Here is a 19,200-nt window from a genome sequence, read left to right as displayed (position 1 = left end):
ATCACTAGACCACATGGCTCCATCCCAGAAGCAGGCAACATTTTCTGAAAATGGCACCTATTTTCAGGATGAAACCACACAGCCCAGAGACGCTGAAGTTAGAAAGGCTATCCTGTCCCTCCTTCTCCAACATGAGCACCAGAGCTCCACAGATCTTCCAAAGGTAAGTGAGTGAATGGTGACCCGGTTTCGGCCAAGAAGTATGGCTGAGGAATAGCCTGAGTTTGATGAATACTTTGAGGAGCAGGAAGAAGAGCATGGGTGCCTTCATGGTTGGGGGAGGCCTTGGGAAGCCTGGAGCAAGTGGGCTGGGCCTGCAGTAGGCCTTCTGGGGCCTTCCCCATCCAAGACATTCTGTGCTCCACTTTACGTTCGTAAGTCACTTAATAACTACATTGGGGAATGCCAAAACCAATAGGATTGTGAGTTGAGGGCTACTTATTACCACTTTTCTCTTTTGCATCTTCCTAGTATTTTTATTCGTGCTACTTCAATATCTTAAGGTTATTCCTTTCTCCTCCACTGGTCTGATTCCGCAAGCAAGAATAGTTTGATTTATATATATATATATTTCAGAAAAATGTTATGTATCAAAATTTTAGAAATTACCTTAACAAAATCTCTATCTGTTTTCTCCTTCCATTCTTCACCAAACACAGTAGAAAATGAACCTAAAGCTATAAAAAAGCATTAATATTATAATTACATTGCCAGAAGTATTTCAAAGAATATAGTTTTAAACCTGCTGTTTTATAATAAACCAAGCTAATTTATTTGGTTTTCTAAAAATTTCTAAAAATTTTAATTGTATAGGAAATTATTTGTTTGGACCAGATCAGTCTTCAGATCAGAGTGAACCAGACTTTGCGTGCATAAGCCAAATGCACACTTTGCGCAGGCACAGAGGCATTTGTGCAGGCGCAGAGGCATTCCAACTCACCTCCTGCAAGCATGCACTCTCCCTGCTGCTTCAGCAGCTGCCATGCAGCACTATGCTGTGCCACGCAAAGCAGCTACACTTCAACAGCAGAGGATAAAGGCGAGTATGGAAGCCTAGGCGGGCAGGTAGGCCCAACAACAGAGCAGCAGAGAGAACCAGTTTGATCTCCGCTGCTCATTGCCACTACCAGCTCAGCAGAACTGGGCTGAACCGGTAAATACCACCACTGGTTCAAGTCAGGGCTCTGACGGCCACTGCAGGACATTCAATAGAGTTGTTTTTAAGCCACTCCTATGTAGTCTTGGCTATGTACTTAGGATGCTTGTCAGTTGGAAAGGCAACTTTCAGTCCAATCTGAGGTCCTTAGAAACTTAGAGGTGCTCTTAGAAAACTTCAGTGTAGCAGAAATTTTATTGTAGCCTTTCCCAGATCTGTGCCTTGCAATAATCCTGTCTCAGAGTTCTGCAGGCAGTCCCTTTAATCTCCTGATTTTTACTGTGTATGTATTGTCAGCTATGAGGTTTTCTATAGAGGTGCATACTTTTCCAAATCATGTCCAATCAATTTAATTTACCACAGGTGGACTCCAATCAAGGTATAGAAACTTGTCAGCAACAATCAAAAAAAATGAGAGGCACCTGAGTAAAATTTCAAGTGTTGTTGCAAAGAGTCTGAATACTGAGATATTTTAGGTTTTTCTTATAAATAAATTTACAGACATACATTCTAAAATTCTGTTTTCACTTTGTCATTATGGGTACTGAGTGTAGATTAATAAAAAAAATGAATTTCAACAATTGCATAATCAGGCTGCAGCATAACAAAATTGACAAAAGTAAAGGGGATCTGAATACTTTCTAAATGCACTGTATGTGTGAGTATAGAAGGGCCAGGAAGGGGGGCACTGGTGGATGTATGTGTCAGAGCAAAGAGGGAGAAGAAATGTTGAACTTTTTGGCCATAATTATTGAAAAAAACATGTTTGATGCAAAAACAACACTGTGCATCAGTGAAAACACACCATACCCACAGTGAAATATGGTGGTGGCAGCATTATGCTTTGGGACTGCTTTTCTTCATCTGGAACTAGGGCTTTAGTTAAGGTGGAGGCAATTATGAACCGTTTCAAATATCAGTCAATTTTGGCAAAAAAATAAATAAATCCTCAGGCCTGTCCTAAAATATTGAGGATGAAATGAATTTCGCTGTTCAGCACAACAATGACCCAACACATAACCAAATCAACCAAAGGATTGGCTTCACCAGAAGTATATCAAAGCTTTGGAATGGCCTAGCCTAGTGTCCAGATCTGAATCCAAAAGGAAATCTGTGGGGTGACCTGAAGGGAGCTGTACGCAGGAGATACCTTCACAATCTGACAGATTTGACTTCGTTAAAGCATGGTTTGATTTTATGACAGTGAGTTTAGAGTTTGTAAAGCACTTTTGCAAGGAAGAGTAGCCAATGATTTGCAAGGCAAGATGTGCCATGCTGATAGGCTTCTACCCCAAAAGACTGAACGCTGTCATAAAATCAAAACGTGCTTCAACAAAGTATTGGATTAAGATGCATAAGGTGCACATTTATGCAAGTACATTATTGTATGTTTTCATTATTTTTTTTCTCAGTTTGTTTTTCAATTGAATTGTACTACAGCTTATACTGTAAGTTATATTAAAAATGGAAAAAATTCTGAAGTGATTTACATTGGTTGATTTTTTTTTTACATTTTTACATTTCAAAAACCTGGCATTTTAAAAGGGATGTGTAGACTTTTTATATCCACTGTATTCTTTGGGTACCAACAATCTTCTTTACAAGGGAACAGAGTAGTCACCTTAAAGGAAATCTGAAGACTGTGTATATTCATAATATGATTATGAAGAACTGGGAAAATATGTACGTTTACATGCACGTGTTAGAAGTTTATTGTGAACAAGGATTTTTTGGTAAAATCTGCTTTCTAGAATATATGTCTGAAAGATACACTTTAGGCCTATGTGGAAAAAAATGGCCTATTCTATATTTTCTTTCTCATTATATCACATTTAAAAATGGCTAAGGCAGTTTTTAAAAAATCATTTATGGAATGGATTTAATAAAATCCAGACAATACATATGATACTGTGAAGATTTAAAAGCTACATTCTTGATTATCCAGATATTAAAGGATTTAAGAAATATTTCTTTTCAGAAAAAGGTATCTTATGTAATTTAGTTATTTTATGAAATCCAACTTTCATGAAACTGAACAGTATCTAAGCACAGAATGGAAACAGAATGATCAATGATAAATCAATGTATGCTGTGAGAATACTAGGAAGCATGTTTATAGTATCTAATAGATTAAATAATAAAGGGTTTATGAAAGAAAAAGAAAAGTAACACACTCTATCAATTATAAAAGATATATAACAGAAGAGCGGTTTTTTTTGACTTAGCAATAAGAAGCTCATTTCATGGATCCCATTAAAATAATGCCATGATAGAAGTATTAATCCAAACACAGATGAAATTACCTTAATCAAAAAGCTTGTCAGTCACGTTAGATCCTAATGCAGTAACTTCCAACAGCAGGGACAAATATCCATACACAATAAGTCCTACCCTACTCTGTTCAGCATTTGATTTATAAATTATTTTCTTACATTTGGATTATGATTATTAAAAGAAACATTTTCCTTGTAAAAACTTTCTTCAGGACAGTACAACTGCTTCTGTTAAGTCATTTCAATAAAGAATGAAAATAATAATTAGAAAATTTAAAAACCTATAAAAACTGATAATCAATAGCTTGATGATTCTGAAGACATTTTTGATTGTCTTAGAAATCATACAGACGGAAATGTTGCAAAAATGGGCAACTAGACATGAAGCACTTTAAACAAAGAAGGAAAATAGACAGAAATGTACAGAATTATAAACAAAAAAAATCCTGCCCATTGTCCCAGATTTCTAGGATCCAATTCTACAAATTCCCAGTAAATATGAAACTCATTGAGAGCATATCCAGAACCAAAAAAAGAAACATACAATATATATTTTAAGCAAAGTAAATGTGGCAATCATAATATCAACCATACAGTCTGAGAGTTCAATAGCGCTTATCCCCAGAAACAAGATTGAAGCTTAAATTGCTTTAACGGGAATTTAAACACGTTTATTAAAATCTGTCTTTTTTTTTTGAGGTCATCTGAATAACATTGACTGATAGAACAAGTAAGAGGGAAAATACCACAGATATACCACAGATATATATACCACAGATGTCACAAAAACATTTGGATAAACACTGCTAAAAGAATACTAAACTAAATGAAACATTGTTCTGATGTGGCAGGCTTGTCCTGTATAAAACTAATGAATAGGTTAAACAGAAGATTGATTCTCAGCACTTGAAAAATTATATTTCACAGTAGTACATTTATCTTTAAAGTATTTTACAAATTAGAAACTTACTGTCATCAAATACCCCAGCATTAGCAAGTAATAAAGTGATGATTTTGGGGTCCTTTTCAAGCTGCATAACATGTTTGCTTTCATTTGATAGAAGAGTGCACACATTAATAGCGAAGTCCACTTCATTTGGGAGTCCAGATAATAGAGAAAGCACCAATTTATTATAATCATTTGGCGAATTAAAGTCCATAGATAGCCCATAACTTTGTCGAAGAAAATCTATTCATAAAGACAAAAATACAGATTAATAAAAATACATCTATAGGTCACTGAGCTATTCTTCTCACAAAAATCCAATATAAATGGTACTATTATTAATTAGCTGTAAGATTTACCTGACACACTGTGCTGCTGGTAATTATAGGAACATGGAATTGCACCTATAGGTAGTTGTGGCTTTGGATTGCCTGGCTGTACCTCATCATCATCCTCTCCAAAATGATGTACTTTCTCGTATTTTTCCAGGTAACTAAAATGGAAAGTAACTGTTTTTCAATATACATATAATACAAAAAAGTGCTAGAAAGCTTATCAAAACAAATTGTAATTTATTTTTTTTAGTTGAATCAAATTGATTTGTCAGTCTTCTCAGATTATTGAGCTTGAAAAACATTTTTTTTAAAACTCCATAAAAGCATTTATAAAGATAATCCTACATTGTATTCTTTACACTTCAGATCAATTTGAAAAAGGGCGTTGGTACTTACCTGATATGCCCATTCTCTTTGAGCTGTGAAGAGCATCCAGTAGTGGGAGGTGCTTCAGTCTCTTCCTAGTCACGCTGGGCTTAATTATTAAGATGCTCCTCCTCCTCCACGGGACTCCTCCCTAGCGTTCCCCACTTTTGGCAAAGTCGAAGTTATGAACCCTTCTACGCTTCACCCTATCTAGACCTTTGGGTGGAATAGAACCTCACCAGACGAACTTGGGTGGGGCTGGATGCTCTTCACAGCTCAAAGAGAACGGGCGTATCAGGTAAGTACCAACACCCCTTCTCCCATGAGCTGTTCAGAGCATCCAGTAGTGGGACATACCAAAGCTTGGACTGTCCTAAGGGAGGGACTCTGTCTGGCTTGACGCCTGCTTCTAGTCCGTATGGACTTGTAAGACCCTCCTCCCAAATGAAGCCTCAGCAGAGGCAAAAACATCAATGTTATAGTTTCTAATGAAGGGCGATGGAGAAGCCCAAGTTGCCACTCTACTAATCTCTATTGGCACTTGCGTGGCCCATGCTGCAGATGTTGCCGCGTTACTGGTGGAATGAGCAGTTATGCCCTTGGGGGCTGGTAGTGAGTGAGATTCATATGATTTAGCTATTGTAGCCCTCAACCACCTGCCAATAGTTGACGAGGAAACTTTGCGCCCCAAAGTATTAGGCTGATAAGACACGAATAGGGCCTCTGTTTTCCAAGAGGCTGCTGTTCGTTCCAAATATATGCATAGAGCCCGTCTTACGTCCAGACAATGTCATTGGTGTTTGAGTCTGTGAGATGGGGCTGGACAAAAATTTGGGAGCACCAGTTCTTGAGCTCTGTGGAATGCCGAATTTACTTTCAGAGTGAAGGTTGGATCTGGTCTGAGGACTACTCTGTCCGAATGAAAGATACAGAGGTCCTTTCATACAGATAAGGCTGCCAATTCGGAGATTCTCCTTACTGATGTAACTGCAATTAAGAAGGCAACTTTATACATTAGAAAATGGAGACTCGTGGTCCTCAGTGGTTCGAAAAGGCCCATAGTAAGCGCAGTTAATACCTTGTTAAGGTCCCAAGTTGGATAATGTTGTACTACAGAAGACCGCAAGTTTGTACCACCATAAAGAAAACTGTGAATATGCAGATGATGAACTATGGAGTGAAGGTCACCCCAAGATATGACCGAAGCTAGAGCTGCCACTTGTCTCCTTAGGGTATTTGGTGATAAACCCTTGTTCAGGCCCTCCTGCAAAAAGTCCAACAGTTGTGCTACCGATGGAGAGGTGGGATCCACGTGATACCTAGCATACCAATGACAGACTATAGACCAGGTGGCGTTGCATATCCAATTTGCCAAAGGTTGTCTGGACGCTTGTATAGTGTCAATGACAGCATTGGAAATTTCCTCGCCCCTCAGACGTCTCTGCTCAATCTCCACATGGCTAGTTTGAGCCATTGTGGGTCCAGGTGGTAAACTGGACCTTGAGAGAGGGAGACCATGGACGGTGGGATTCTCCATGGCTGTTCTGTTGGCAGGTCCCTTAACTCCGCGAACTGTGTTCATCTGGACCAGTGCAGAGCCACCAACAATTCTGCCCTCTCCTGCAGAGGCTTCTGGATCAATTGAGGAATAATCAGGAGAGGTGGAAAAGCGTAAAGCAGTCCTGGAGGCCAATGACAGCAGAGGGCATTGACGTCCTCTGCCCCTTGCAATGGGTATCGCAAGATGAACCGCGGTAGCTAGGAATTGAGAGGGAAAGCAAACAGATCCATTACCGGTTGGCCAAACTTTTGTACTGTTTCCTGAAAAGATAGTCGGATGCAAGCGCCACTCTGACTGGTCGACTGTGGCCCTGCTGAGCCAGTCCACCTGGACGTTTGACAATCCTGATATGTGTTCCACTCTGAGGGAGAGTAGGTTATTTTCGGCCCACCGAAACAGCCTCTCTGCTTCTCTCATCAGCTGCCTGGAATGGGTGCCTCCCTGTTTGTTCATGTGGGCCTTTGTTGTTATGTTGTCGGTCAGGATGAGGATGTGTTTGGACCGAAGCAACGGAAGGAACCTGCAGAGAGCTAGGTGGACCACTCTCAGCTCCAGCCAGTTGATGTTGTACGATTGTTCTGGGACAGTCCAATGTCCTTGCGCCATGTGTGAATGGTAGAGAGCTCCCCATCCGATCAGGCTGGCATCTGTTGTGACTGTTGATCTGTGTGAGTCCTTGAACGGACAACCCTTGTTGACTGTGGGAATCAACGAAGGGATCTCAGGACATCTGGTGGAACTATGACTCAAATCGTGGAATTGTCCCTTCTGGAACATTGGTACGGCAAGAGGAACCATTGCAGATGTCTGGCATGGAATCGGGCCCAAGTTACAATGGAGATACAAGAGATCATTTCCCCCAATAGTTTAGACAGGAGTACTAGGGGTACTCTTCTAAGAGTTCTGAACTCCAAGGCCAATTCTCTAATACTTTCCTGCCTGTCTGGGGAAAGGAAGACCTTGCCTTCTATGGTATCTATAATGGCCCCTAGGTGAATTAATCTAGTCTAAGGACATAAATGGCTTTTTTCCCAATTTATAGAAAACCCATGGTGTTGAAGGGTCTTTAGTGTAATTTGAGTATCCATATGGACCTTTGGAATGGATGATGACAGGATTAGAATGTCATCAAGATAACATTGTAGTCTGTCTCTGAAGGAAGTGGCTAGAGCTGCTAAGACCTTGGTAAAGGTTCAAGGTGCAAAAGCCAAACCAAATGAGAGGGCGACATACTCATAGTGGAGATTGTTATAGCAAAACCTGAGAAATTTATTGTGGGAAGGCCTGATTGGGATGTGTAAATATGCCTCTGTGACATCAATAGATGTTAAAACATCGCCTTGTCTGATACTAAGGAGAATGAATTGTAGGGTGGTCATTTTAAATTTACAATAAACTAGGAATTGATTAAGAAGTTTTAAGTCTAAAATTGCCCTCCATCCCCCCGAACTCTTTGGGACTACAAAAAGATGCAAGAAAAACCCTGACCTTGTTGTTCCAGTGGGACTGGTTGAATGGCTCGGATCTCCAGAAGATGGGCAATAGCAGTTTGCATAATGGTTCTTTTCCCGGAAAGTGGGCATCTCATTAAAAAGTTTGGGAGGGTGGATTGGAACTCCAGAGCCAAGCCAAATCTAAGTGTCTCTGACCAAGAGTCAGATGTAGAGGCCTCCCATTGGTCAGCGAATAGTTTTAACCGGTCCCCAATGGGTACTTCCTCGCAGTTCCTACTTAGGGCGGCGAAAAGGCCTGTTTCCCGCTCCATGGAACTGTCTTCTGGTTTGTCCTCCCCATCTATACCTGTCTGCAAATTCGAATCTGTCCTGTTGCACCCCTTCTCTGACTCCTGATGCCCTCTGTAATCTTGAATAGTAGGGTTCCTGGTAAAAGGGACGAAAGGAGCCCCTCCAAAATGTCTGGGAATTCTGCTTTCTGACTTCCGAAAAAGAGAAGGGAGTATCTTTTTCTTGGACCTTGTTTCAATTGCCGCAATTATTTTGGCAATGTCCTGATGTGCTCGGATATTGGAAGCTGGAATGGTGTCCCTCAGGTGGCAAAGCCATCTGAGGGAAGATCGTGTAAAAAAAGGATGCGGCTGTAGCCTCTCTAATGGCCCATGCGTCTGAAACTTGTGCTCTGCGGAGAGCCACTTCTGCCCTTTTTCCCTCAGGTTTCAGATCCTCCTCTGCCTCAATGGGAATGGTGGAGGAGGATGCCAGGGCCACTATCGGGTCGTCTACTTCAGGAGTGTTTAAAGAATTTGAAAATTCGGGAGCCAGGTTATAAAAATTTTTACAATATCCCGTTGGGGTGGGATATGATGCTGAGGAGGCCCATTGCCGTTGGATTAAGTCAGAAAACATATGAGGGACGGGTATCACATCCGTTTCATGAACGGGTTGGGAGAAAATTAAATCTCCTGACTCGACTTGAAGCCCTGTAGCTACTGGAGCGGGGTTAGATGTGTCAAGGCGTATTCTTAGCCTTGAATAACAGGGACTTGAATAATTGTGGGCAGAACAGTCCCATAAAAACAGGTTGGTTGGGCATGAGACCCTCGTCATCAGACATGCACCTTTCCAATGGACCTGCCTCTGATAACCCCTGGTCAATATTCTGTATTGACCCCTCCTCTATTTGATCTATTTGTTCCTCATGGTCCCCATGCTCTTAGAAACCCTGTGGAATTCTATCTGGAAGGGTGGGAAACTCCCCTTGGGGAAGTACTTGAGGGAAATGCTGATCCATCAAATATAGAGATCGCTCCGAGAGAGTTCCGCAGTCCGAAGCTGCGGAATGTCGCCTGGCCCATGCTGATTGTTATATGCCTGCTGCAATGCCCTTCTGTATCTCCAGCTCCATCCACGTTCTCATTGTGGTGGTGATTTCCTCAGGTAAGTCCTCTTCCTGGTGAAGGCCGGCTGCCATGGGAGTAAACGTTGCCTCTGGTACTCTGCTTTGAGTGAGCGTGGCCATTGGGAGTTGGAGAGGAGCCTGTCTAGCAATAGTACGCCTAGATTGAGTGGAGAAGTCCAGGAGAGAAGACAGGGGCTAGGGGCCCGAGCCATCCTGGGTGGAATCTGAACAGATGCGGCTTGTTCAGTTTCCCTGGTTCGTTTATTTTCTTGCTTTTCTATAGCCTGATGGTATCTCTGGGCATCCTTTTCGTCCACCCTTGAGGGCTTCCTTGGCTCTGTGGATTTGTCCTGGCCCTTGGATACTGTTCTAGCCCTTAAGCTGTGGCCCCCTGCCATTGTAGTGATGTTGTCAATTTCTGTAGATAATGAAACTGTGATGCAAGGTAGTTGGCACACCGAGGAGCCTGTTCTCTGAAGGGGCAGGGGATCCTATCAAATACAAAGTACCCCCCCTTTTTTTTCTAAATCCGATTATCCCTATTGGTATTTAATTTAATTTTATGTTATTTTATTGTAATAATAATAATAATAATAAAATAATAATTTTTGTCATTAAATGAATTGTGACCAAATTAATGACCATTTGATAATTAAATTGAGAACAGCTCTGCAAACTAGGTTTTCCTGTAACAGTTCACCTGCACCTCTGGTGCTGGCTGTAGGAATGCTGAGAGGATATAGCCAATGGATTTCAATCACAAACCCCCAAATAGAATTGGGGGCAAGATTATCAGTCCCCTGGTCCCCAGGAAGGGAAACCTCATGGGGAAATGAAAGGAGGCCTTCACAGAGTGAGGGAAAGAACTGTGAGTATCCTGGTCCCCAGAAAGGGAAACCTCGAAGGGAAAAACCTCTCACAGACTGCAATAAGATGCCACGCGGTTTGTTGAAAATGGCACTTGGTTGTCACGTGGCATGCTCGCCCAAGGGAGACAATTTCCGATGACCACTGCAAGATTGTTAGGCTGGAAGGGGCCAGAAGAGCTGATGCCTTTGCCTTATTGCTCTGCAGGGGGGGGAAGTCTCAGCCATCGTCTGCACGCCCATTGTTTAGAGTGGCACAAGAGCGATCAGCAGATAAGAGTCATTAGCAGCTTGGTGTCTGCTGCCTTGATTTGAATTCAGAGGTTTTCAATCCCTCTAAGATGCTGTTGAGCTCCGACTGTTCAAGTGACAATAAAAAAACCATCGGAAGTTGCAGAGGCTCCTAGATGACGAATGGAGCTTCCCAAATGCAATTTAGAAAATCAAACCTGAAATTCCTGATCTCTAATAGTCTTAGCTTCTATTCCGGCCAAAGTAGAAGCTGCCTGTCTCTAGGAAGGCTGAGCTAAAACTGGGGGACGCTAGGGAGGCGTCCCATGGAGGAAGAGGAGCGTCCTAATAATTAAGCCCAGCCTGACTAGGAAGAGACTGAAGCATTTCCCACTACTGGATGCTCTGAACAGCTCATGGGAGAATATGTATCAAATCCAAATCTACAGATTATAGTAATTTTAATAAAACACATGTATACCGATCTTGTCTTTTATAAAATTTGTCTCTTGCAATACTCTAGTCTATTATAAGTTTGTATATATGTTTAACTTATACACTGTCATTCATAATCACAAATTTTAAACATAAACTTTGCACTTAAAAAATAACTGTAGGCCACAAAGCAATAGCTGATTCGCTGACTTGCTATTTAGCAGCTAGCAATGGGGGACCAGTCATGAAGCTAGTAGTGTCCATGAGACCTAGAGGCACTGGAGATGCTCTAGTGCAGGGGTGTCAAAATCAAGGCCGCAACGTGATCGGATTTGGCCTGCACAAACGTCCTGGAAGTTGTAAGGGGCCGGCCCACGTTGCTTCAGCCTGATCCATGGGATCCTCATGTGTGCGTGTGCGCAGAGGAAATGGTGGGTGCACGCATAGGCCTGGCCCACCCCATTCTGGTGTGTGCACATGCACACAGGTAGGCCAGCATTGCCTCATCCATCGCTCGCCTCTTGGCCACCACCGCCACTTCCTCCTCATGGAACAGCAAAAAAATAATAATTGTACAAAATACTGGTAATCTCTATAGTTTCTTTGTCACCTGACATGAATTGCATAAGAATCAGCAAAAAACAATTTAAAAGATTCATTTACCATGACCAAGGTACTAGAAAAGTGAGCCTTTGTAAAATGTTAGGCACTAATAAAAAATGAAACTATTTGAACTAAGCATTTAAGTTATTATTACAAAGAATGAATAAAGAAAACATCTTAGTGTTAATGCTGTTGATCACACAAGATAGGACAAAGTAAATGAAAAGTACTGTCACTTTTCATGATTTGACATAATTTGCCAGTTTGAGCTGCATATGTATATGACACTGTATAAATTCTTTTATACAAATTATTTGAAATGTTTAAAATTATACTGAATTAAAAATAATTTTAATTATTTTATGTTTACAACTTTACAAATATAAATAAAGTCACACTACTTAATTCTATCAATATGAATAAGTTAATTCCCTACTTTGCTACTGCTTAGAAAAGGCTGCTCTCTTCTGGAAAACATGCAAAACTGCTACATTGCTTATTTGATAAATTATACAAAAAACCTGCAAGTTTAATGTAAAGTGATTTTTAATTAAGATATTTATAGACTTAACTTTAAAAACTGAATCTGTTTCTTTGAATTATGAACCAGCAGTCTCTTTTCTTTAGTTTTAAGAATACTACAAGTTTTGAGAAAGATCTGACCTCTAAGAAGCAAAAACAATACAAATAATCAAACTTTTCCTAGATTATCATATTTTAAATATTTTCAGAATATTATCTTACATTATTTCAGAAATAAGAAATATACAGAATAAATACAGCTTTGCTTTTCACACAAGACTTATGAATGAATCTTTTCTATGTATGTCAATATTATTACCCTTCCAGTTAACTTTTACTCTTCTTATGTCAGCTTCCCCAAATGCATTCTACTTGACAAAAAGTATTTTATTCTCTGAAAAACTCAATTCCTTTATTTTTAAATGGCTTCAGAGAAACAGTAGATAGCTTTACTTCAAGAAACATTTTCTTTAAAATCTTATAGTATGATAACACACCCAATGAAAGGATACATTGTGCCAAAATCAAGAAATATACATTTAACACTGTTCTTTTTTTAAAATGCTGGTAATAAACTGCTACTATAACTTTCCTTCTTATAATCCGCTCTTGTAAAAGTATAAATATTTTCTTATATGACTAATAACAGTTATTTTGTACAAAAACAATGGATGATAAGTACAAGTTTCAAGATTTACATTACTCAATTTCCAGGTAAAAATGAACTCTCAAGCAGAGAACAAGTCAGTTCCTGCCATTATAGAAATGTGGTTTCTAAGGCTCACAGAATATTTTGTAATATATGATGTGCTAGGACAGTGATGGCAAATCATTTAGAGACAGAGTACCCAAACTGCAACCCAGAACCCACTTATTTATCGCAAAGTGCCAACGTGGCTTTAATACCCAAAATAATAAGACAGAGTTCAGCTAATTGTTCTAAGACAGGGGGTCAAACTCAAGGCCCACAGGCCATATTTGGCCCAGATATGGTCAGATACAGCCTGTGGGGCCCAGTCTACCTGCATCGCTTTGGCCCTGTCTATCCAATGCGAAGAGGAAAGATCAGGCCAATGTAGGTTTGGCCCAGTCTACCCAATGCGAATGCGAAGAGGAAGCATGCCAGCAGTTTGGGGAGTTGCATCAAGCTGGCCATGCCCACCCAGTTGGATACACCCACCCAGACAACTCCCCCCCCCCCACGGTCAACCACAGCCCTGGTGTGGTGCTCAATGAAATTGAGTTTGACACCCTGGTTCTAACAAAAAAGTGATAAATGCACTTTTATACCCCTTCATTTTTGTTTTGCTTTTGAAATATTAAGTTTAGCACCAATAAAAAAGAAAAACTTTTGTAATATTTTTCTCTTTCCCCTCCCTCACTTCGCCCTCTTTTTCCCTCCCTCTTCCCTCCTTCACTCTCTTTCTCTTTTCCCACTCTTTCTCCTTTCTTTCTCTTTCCGGAGCAGCTGACAGGGAGTGGGAGTGTGGCTCCATTGGCTGTGGAAGAAACTGGGGAAGTGCAAAGTCCGGCTGGGCAGAGCAGGAGAGAGGTAGAGAAAGGCAGAGGGAATTCAGAGGAAGATCCAGGCCCACCCCCTCTTCACCCTAGGGCACACAGGGTGGAATGGAGAAGGGAGCAATGTGAGTAGCATGGCTTACAGGGGAGGAAAGGGCCCTGATTCCCTTCATTAGCTGCAGCTGGGAAGAGTGTTTTAAAAGGGAAGCTGCACACAGCAAAGTTGTTAGGAGCAAATCATGAATTATCTGGTATTGTCGAGGCTTATCTGGGGTCCTAGCGTCTTCCCAACTGTGTGTTTTGCTGGCCTTTCAAGTCTGCAATTCCTTCTCCTGCTCTGTCAAGTTAATTACTGCAGCGTGGTTTGTGTGGATTTTTATTTACAGTTTGTATGTACTTTGTTTTTGGACTGAATTTTCTCCATTTAAAGACTGTTCTTAGGAGCTTTTTCTCCAGCCAAAGGTAATCTGGACATTGGGGGAAAAGTTGGAGGTTTTAAAGGGACTCTTCTTACTTATGTGTTGCCTTTGTGCCATGTCCCGGGTCATCACACTCCCTCTCTCTCTCTCTCTCTCTGCCTCTCTCTCTCCCTCTTTCCCTCCCCCATCTCTTTCCCTCCCTCCCTCCCTTTCCCTATCTCTCTCTTTCTCTCTCCTTCCCGGGGGAGGAAGAAACTTCTGAACTGGTGCTAGGTGGTGGGAATCTGACGTCCAGCGGTCAACAAGCCCAGAAGCAGTGCACTAAAAACAAGCTGGCCGGTGGAGAGGTGGAGCATCACAACAGAGGCAGCTCTGCAGGAAAAGTAACTAACATCCAGGAGGCGAGAGTAAGTGTGTCTCTATGTCGTAATGGGCTCCAGGAGGAGGGGATCCTGTCTCCCCATTGTGAAGTGTGCTAAATTTCACTGTGCTGCACAAGGCACTGTGAGAGCAGCGCACAGGCCATGGAGACAATAGCAAATGTACCTCAATGAAGGCGGAATGAGGTTTCGCACATTTTTTAGTCTTGCAAAGGATGGTGAGAAATGCGACAGAGAAATGCGATGGAGCTGGGCTTGGGCAATGGCAGCTCTAAGTGCCACCTCTGGCACACATACCATAAGTTCTCTACCTGTGTTAGGACAGGGGTCCTCAACCCCAAGACTGCGGCCCACTACAAGGCCATAGTCTGTTCAGAACCGTGCTGTGGAAGTGGTGGGCGAGCATGCACATACAGCTCCTGCCAGTTGCACGCTTCCCCAACCCTCATGCAGAACAATCACTTTCACTTTCTCCCCTCCCCCGGATGGTCTACAAAGCCAGAAAGGTTGGAGACCGCTGTGCTAGGAGAAGCAATAGTTGGAATATAAGAATTATATATTGAGGAACCTTTGGATAATTAGCCAAAAATCTATCTTCTGACTTGTTTGTATGCTTCAGGATATAACAAAAAGAGCCATGGTTGCCATTTTCCAACAATTTTTTAAATTTAATATTGAGTGGTTTAAGGATGGGAATGGGAATATATTTCTATCATGCACGCTTTGTTCTTCCATCCCATCATTTAAAAAGTCAAGCTTAAGTAGAGATACATATGTCTCACGTGTTAAAAGGAGTTTCTGTTTGTACAACAGTTCACTTAGCAATGGTTCAAAGTTCGAAGCTGTGACATAACTCCTCCCCCCCAGTACTTATGACACAGTCCCGAGGTTATGAATGTTGGAGCACCATAGCATTCACCCTCCCGAGGTTATGAATGTTGCAGCACCATAGCATTCACCCTTATGAGCAACCGCAGAGGCACTGAGATTGAGATAATTTGGCAAGCTCTTTAATACTGTGTTCTTTACAATTATTTTAACTGTATCCACTTTACATATAACTGTCATGAGCAAAAATAGCAACCAAAGAACCCACTCTTCATATGGGACTGTTTCACTTAGAAAAAAATGCCTTTCATTAATGTCAAATGCCTTGTTCAAGAAATTAATAGGTGAAAGATAATAACGTTAATTAATTATATACAGGCAGTCCCCAGGTTAAGAACATCCAATTTAGAGACAATAGCTAGATAAGAATGGGCTGCCTATTGCGAAATATGGTGGATGGCACTTCCTTCCTTTGAGCTCATGAAGCACTGAACTTGTGCAGCACTTTCTGGAACTACCAAAGCCCTCTATTTTTAATATTCAGCCTGTTTCCTGCAGTTTTTGGAAGCATCAGTGCTTCATCAGCAAAAGGAGGGACAATGCTGACAGCCATTTTTAGTAATAGGCATTCTGTTTGTAAGTATCAGTTCTCACTTAAATAGAAATTTGATTAAAGATAGAGTCAGGGAATGGAACTTGTTTTTAACCTGGGCTATAAGCCATCTCAAATTGTTTCAATATAATGTTTCTTTATTGTGTTGATCTTAATGAGGATAAAATGGGTATTTATCAAGTTTTAAGCTTTTAGCCATCAACTATTCCTTAAAATTGTCCAATTAACACATGTTAGAAAAATCAGGCATCTAAATTAGTCTTTTATTAGTCTTGCAAAGCAAAAATCAAATGTGGAAAATATTGCAGAAAGATGGAAAAGGATACTCAAACTGATGACAGAGTAAGCGGTTATAGTTGATTAAAAATATTACTCAATTACACATTTTAATCTTAAAATATGAAAAATAATGAGCAAAACAATGAGTTATATTTAGATACACTTCTACATAATTCAACAAAAGCAATTTTGTTAATCAAAGGTTTTTTTAAAGTAAGTCTTTTTTTTATTGGTTCCTGATTATTTCATATCTATACATTTTTCTTGGAAATCACATGGAAGTGATCCACTATTCCCTTCAGGGTGGTTTTTAAATTCTCAGTCCAGCCAACAGGCTTAGTATTTCCTGGTAGTTTGACAAGTATTAAGTAGGTCCAATCCTATTTAGCATTTTAGGATCAGCTAAGGTTAGCAGCTTTTTAAATATGAAGGTAGGGTAGAAAGTAGACAGTATACTAGACTAGAATATATGGCCCATGCTTCTAAAGTTGGATCTGATTCTAAATTGAAATTCTTTAAAATATATGTATCTTAAGGATAGTTTCCATGACATATTCAACGGATTATAATTTGTCATATATTACAGAGATGATTGGGGGTAGCAGGAATTGGCTGATACAAAATATACAGTATAAATGTTTTACATCTCCAAGCTTCTATTAACAATTATAAACAAAAGGAAACTATATCTTGTTTTAATTGTACAGTGCATTCATAAAATTTTCAGGCCCCCTTCACTGTTATCAATTTTGTTATGCTGCAACCTGATTCTACAGTTAGAAAATGAAATTCATTTTTCCCCCATTAATCTACACTCAGTACCCCATAATGACAGTGAAAACAGAATTTTAGAATGTATGTCTGAAATTTATTTAAAAGAAAAAACTGAAATATCACAGTATACAGACCCTTTGCAACAACACTTGAAATTTTACTTCAGGTGCCTCATTTCTCTTGATCATTGCTGACATGTTTCTACACCTTGATTGGAGGAGACTTGTGGTAACTTAAATTGATTGGACAAAATTTGGAAAGGCGCACACCACTCTATAGAAAGCCTCACAGCTGACAATGCATACTGCAGCAGAGCAAAAGTCATGAGGTCAAAGGAATTGCCTCCAAAGTTCAGAGACAGGATTATTGCAAGGCACAGATCTGGGAAGGCTACAATAAAATTTATGTTGCGCTGAAAGTTCCTAACAGCACAGTGGCCTCAATAATTTTCAAATGGAAGAGGTTTGGCATAACCTGGACTCTTCCAAGAGCTGGTCTCCTGGTCAAACTGAGCAATCAGAAGAGAAAGGCCTTGGGAGGGTGGAGCTGACGTCACAGCGATATGACAGAAATTCCTAGGGGCTCCTAAGGAGGACATCGAAATCCTGAAAGCCGGTGATCTACTGCAGTGGTTGACAACTGGTGGGCCACGGCCCACTGGTGGGCCTTGAGAAAGTTTTGGTGGGCCACAGAGAAATGTCACCCCCAGAGCACCCCCCCAAAGCAATTAATCGAGGCTGCGCAGAAACACAAGGCTGCGCAGCCCACATGGCCCGCGGGAACCCTCCCAGCCCACTCACTCCGTACCTGGCAAACTTGCCTTGCTAAGTTGCTATTTTTCTGTTTTCCAACCATCATCTGTTCTGCTATGCTGGGAGATTTAGATAAGCTAGGAAGCAGGAAATAGTTGGATTTCTTGCTTTCTAGCTAGTTTTTAGATCTTTGGCTCTGCTTTTAAGCACAGCTGAACCTCCTTTAGGACTGAAGGTTCTGTTATTCAGTGCAGACTCACAGCAAGCAAATTCGAGAGACTGAACTAGCCGATGGCAGATAGATAGATCACTGAATGATTCTGTGAGCAACTCAATCTGCCTGCCTGCTTTGGGGTAAAAGTTGCTCTTTTTTAAAATAAAAAATTCAATATTTACATACATGGTGTGTTGTGAGTTAATTTTGTGAGTCTGCTTGCAAGCAAACTTTATGTGACAGACTGGCTAGCCAATGGCAGATTGATAGATTTCTGAATGAATCTGTGATTCTGTGAGCAACTCAATCTGCCTGCCTGCTTTGCCTGCTTTTGGGTAAAAGTTGCTCTTTTTATAAAAAAAATCAATATTTATATAAATATTTATATTATTTACATACAAGCCATGCCCAGCCAGTCACATGACCAAGCTACACCCACAAATTAGGCCATGCCCACAGACCCGAATAGTGGTCCCTGGGATTTAAAATTATGAGTTTGGTGGTCCCTGAGGTCCAAAAAGTTGGTGACCCCTGGTCTACTGGACCTAAATTGTCTTGGAGAGACGATGATTGAGGACGCTCTGCTGATTCCAGGGATACCGCAATATCCCTGGTAGATCCACAGATAGCCTCTCCAGCCGACTTGAAAGGAAAACGGTCATAGCGAACCCCAACAAGCTGGGATAGTCCCCGACGGGAAAAAGAAAAGAGAAAGTGGGTGCAAATTAGGTGAGAGTTTCAATTTTTTTAAACATCCAAGGAAAAACCCCCTGAAAAGAACAGGGAGAAGAGAAGCCAGAATGAAAGGGTGGGTGATGCTGAAATCCCCCCCAGAAGAAAATGGTGAGGAAAGCGGTTTCTGGCACAAATAGAAAGAGAAAGCCATTAATCATGGAACAAAGAACAGGATTTTTTATTTTTCAATTTTTTTATAACTGGATTGGATCATTTGAGTTTATATAAATTAAGCAGATCAAGAAAAGAAATTGGGTTTATTATTGTTTTTGAATTATTCTTTTCCCTGACTTTTAAAACTTTTAAGAGACCTATAAATAATTTTAACATTTAAAGTTAAAGGGAAAGAAGTGCGACAGTGGCACCTACTGGGAAGAAAAATTGGAAATAAACGTGAAAAGGAGAAATGGGTATTGACTCATCAGCTTGACCTTGAGAGCTGAGAAAAGACAAAATAAAATAAGATATAATTATTTACAAGGATAGAGAGTTATATTGAGAACATATACTGGAAACAATGTAATCCTTGGACACTAAA

General features: G+C 40.6%; 1 protein-coding gene across 3 annotated transcripts in view; it reads right to left on the bottom strand.

Moving 5' to 3' along the window:
- ARID2 (AT-rich interaction domain 2) overlaps positions 1-19,200 on the bottom strand; it is a 190,407-nt gene that overhangs the window by 81,633 nt on the left and 89,574 nt on the right. For all 3 annotated transcript variants that reach the window (XM_026700645.2, XM_026700652.2, XM_087934407.1), the window contains 3 exons: positions 4,735-4,868; positions 4,400-4,618; positions 610-677 (listed from right to left, as the gene is read on the bottom strand). In XM_026700645.2, coding sequence (XP_026556430.1) covers positions 610-677; positions 4,400-4,618; positions 4,735-4,868 — 421 coding nt within the window. The remainder of the gene's footprint in view (positions 1-609; positions 678-4,399; positions 4,619-4,734; positions 4,869-19,200) is intronic.

Source organism: Pseudonaja textilis, chromosome 5, assembly GCF_049901715.1.
Source record: "Pseudonaja textilis isolate UNSWEBS1 chromosome 5, rPseTex1.2, whole genome shotgun sequence".
NCBI lineage: Eukaryota > Metazoa > Chordata > Lepidosauria > Squamata > Elapidae > Pseudonaja > Pseudonaja textilis.
Note: the sequence above shows the minus strand (reverse complement) of the source record. Positions and strands in the feature narration are given on the sequence as shown.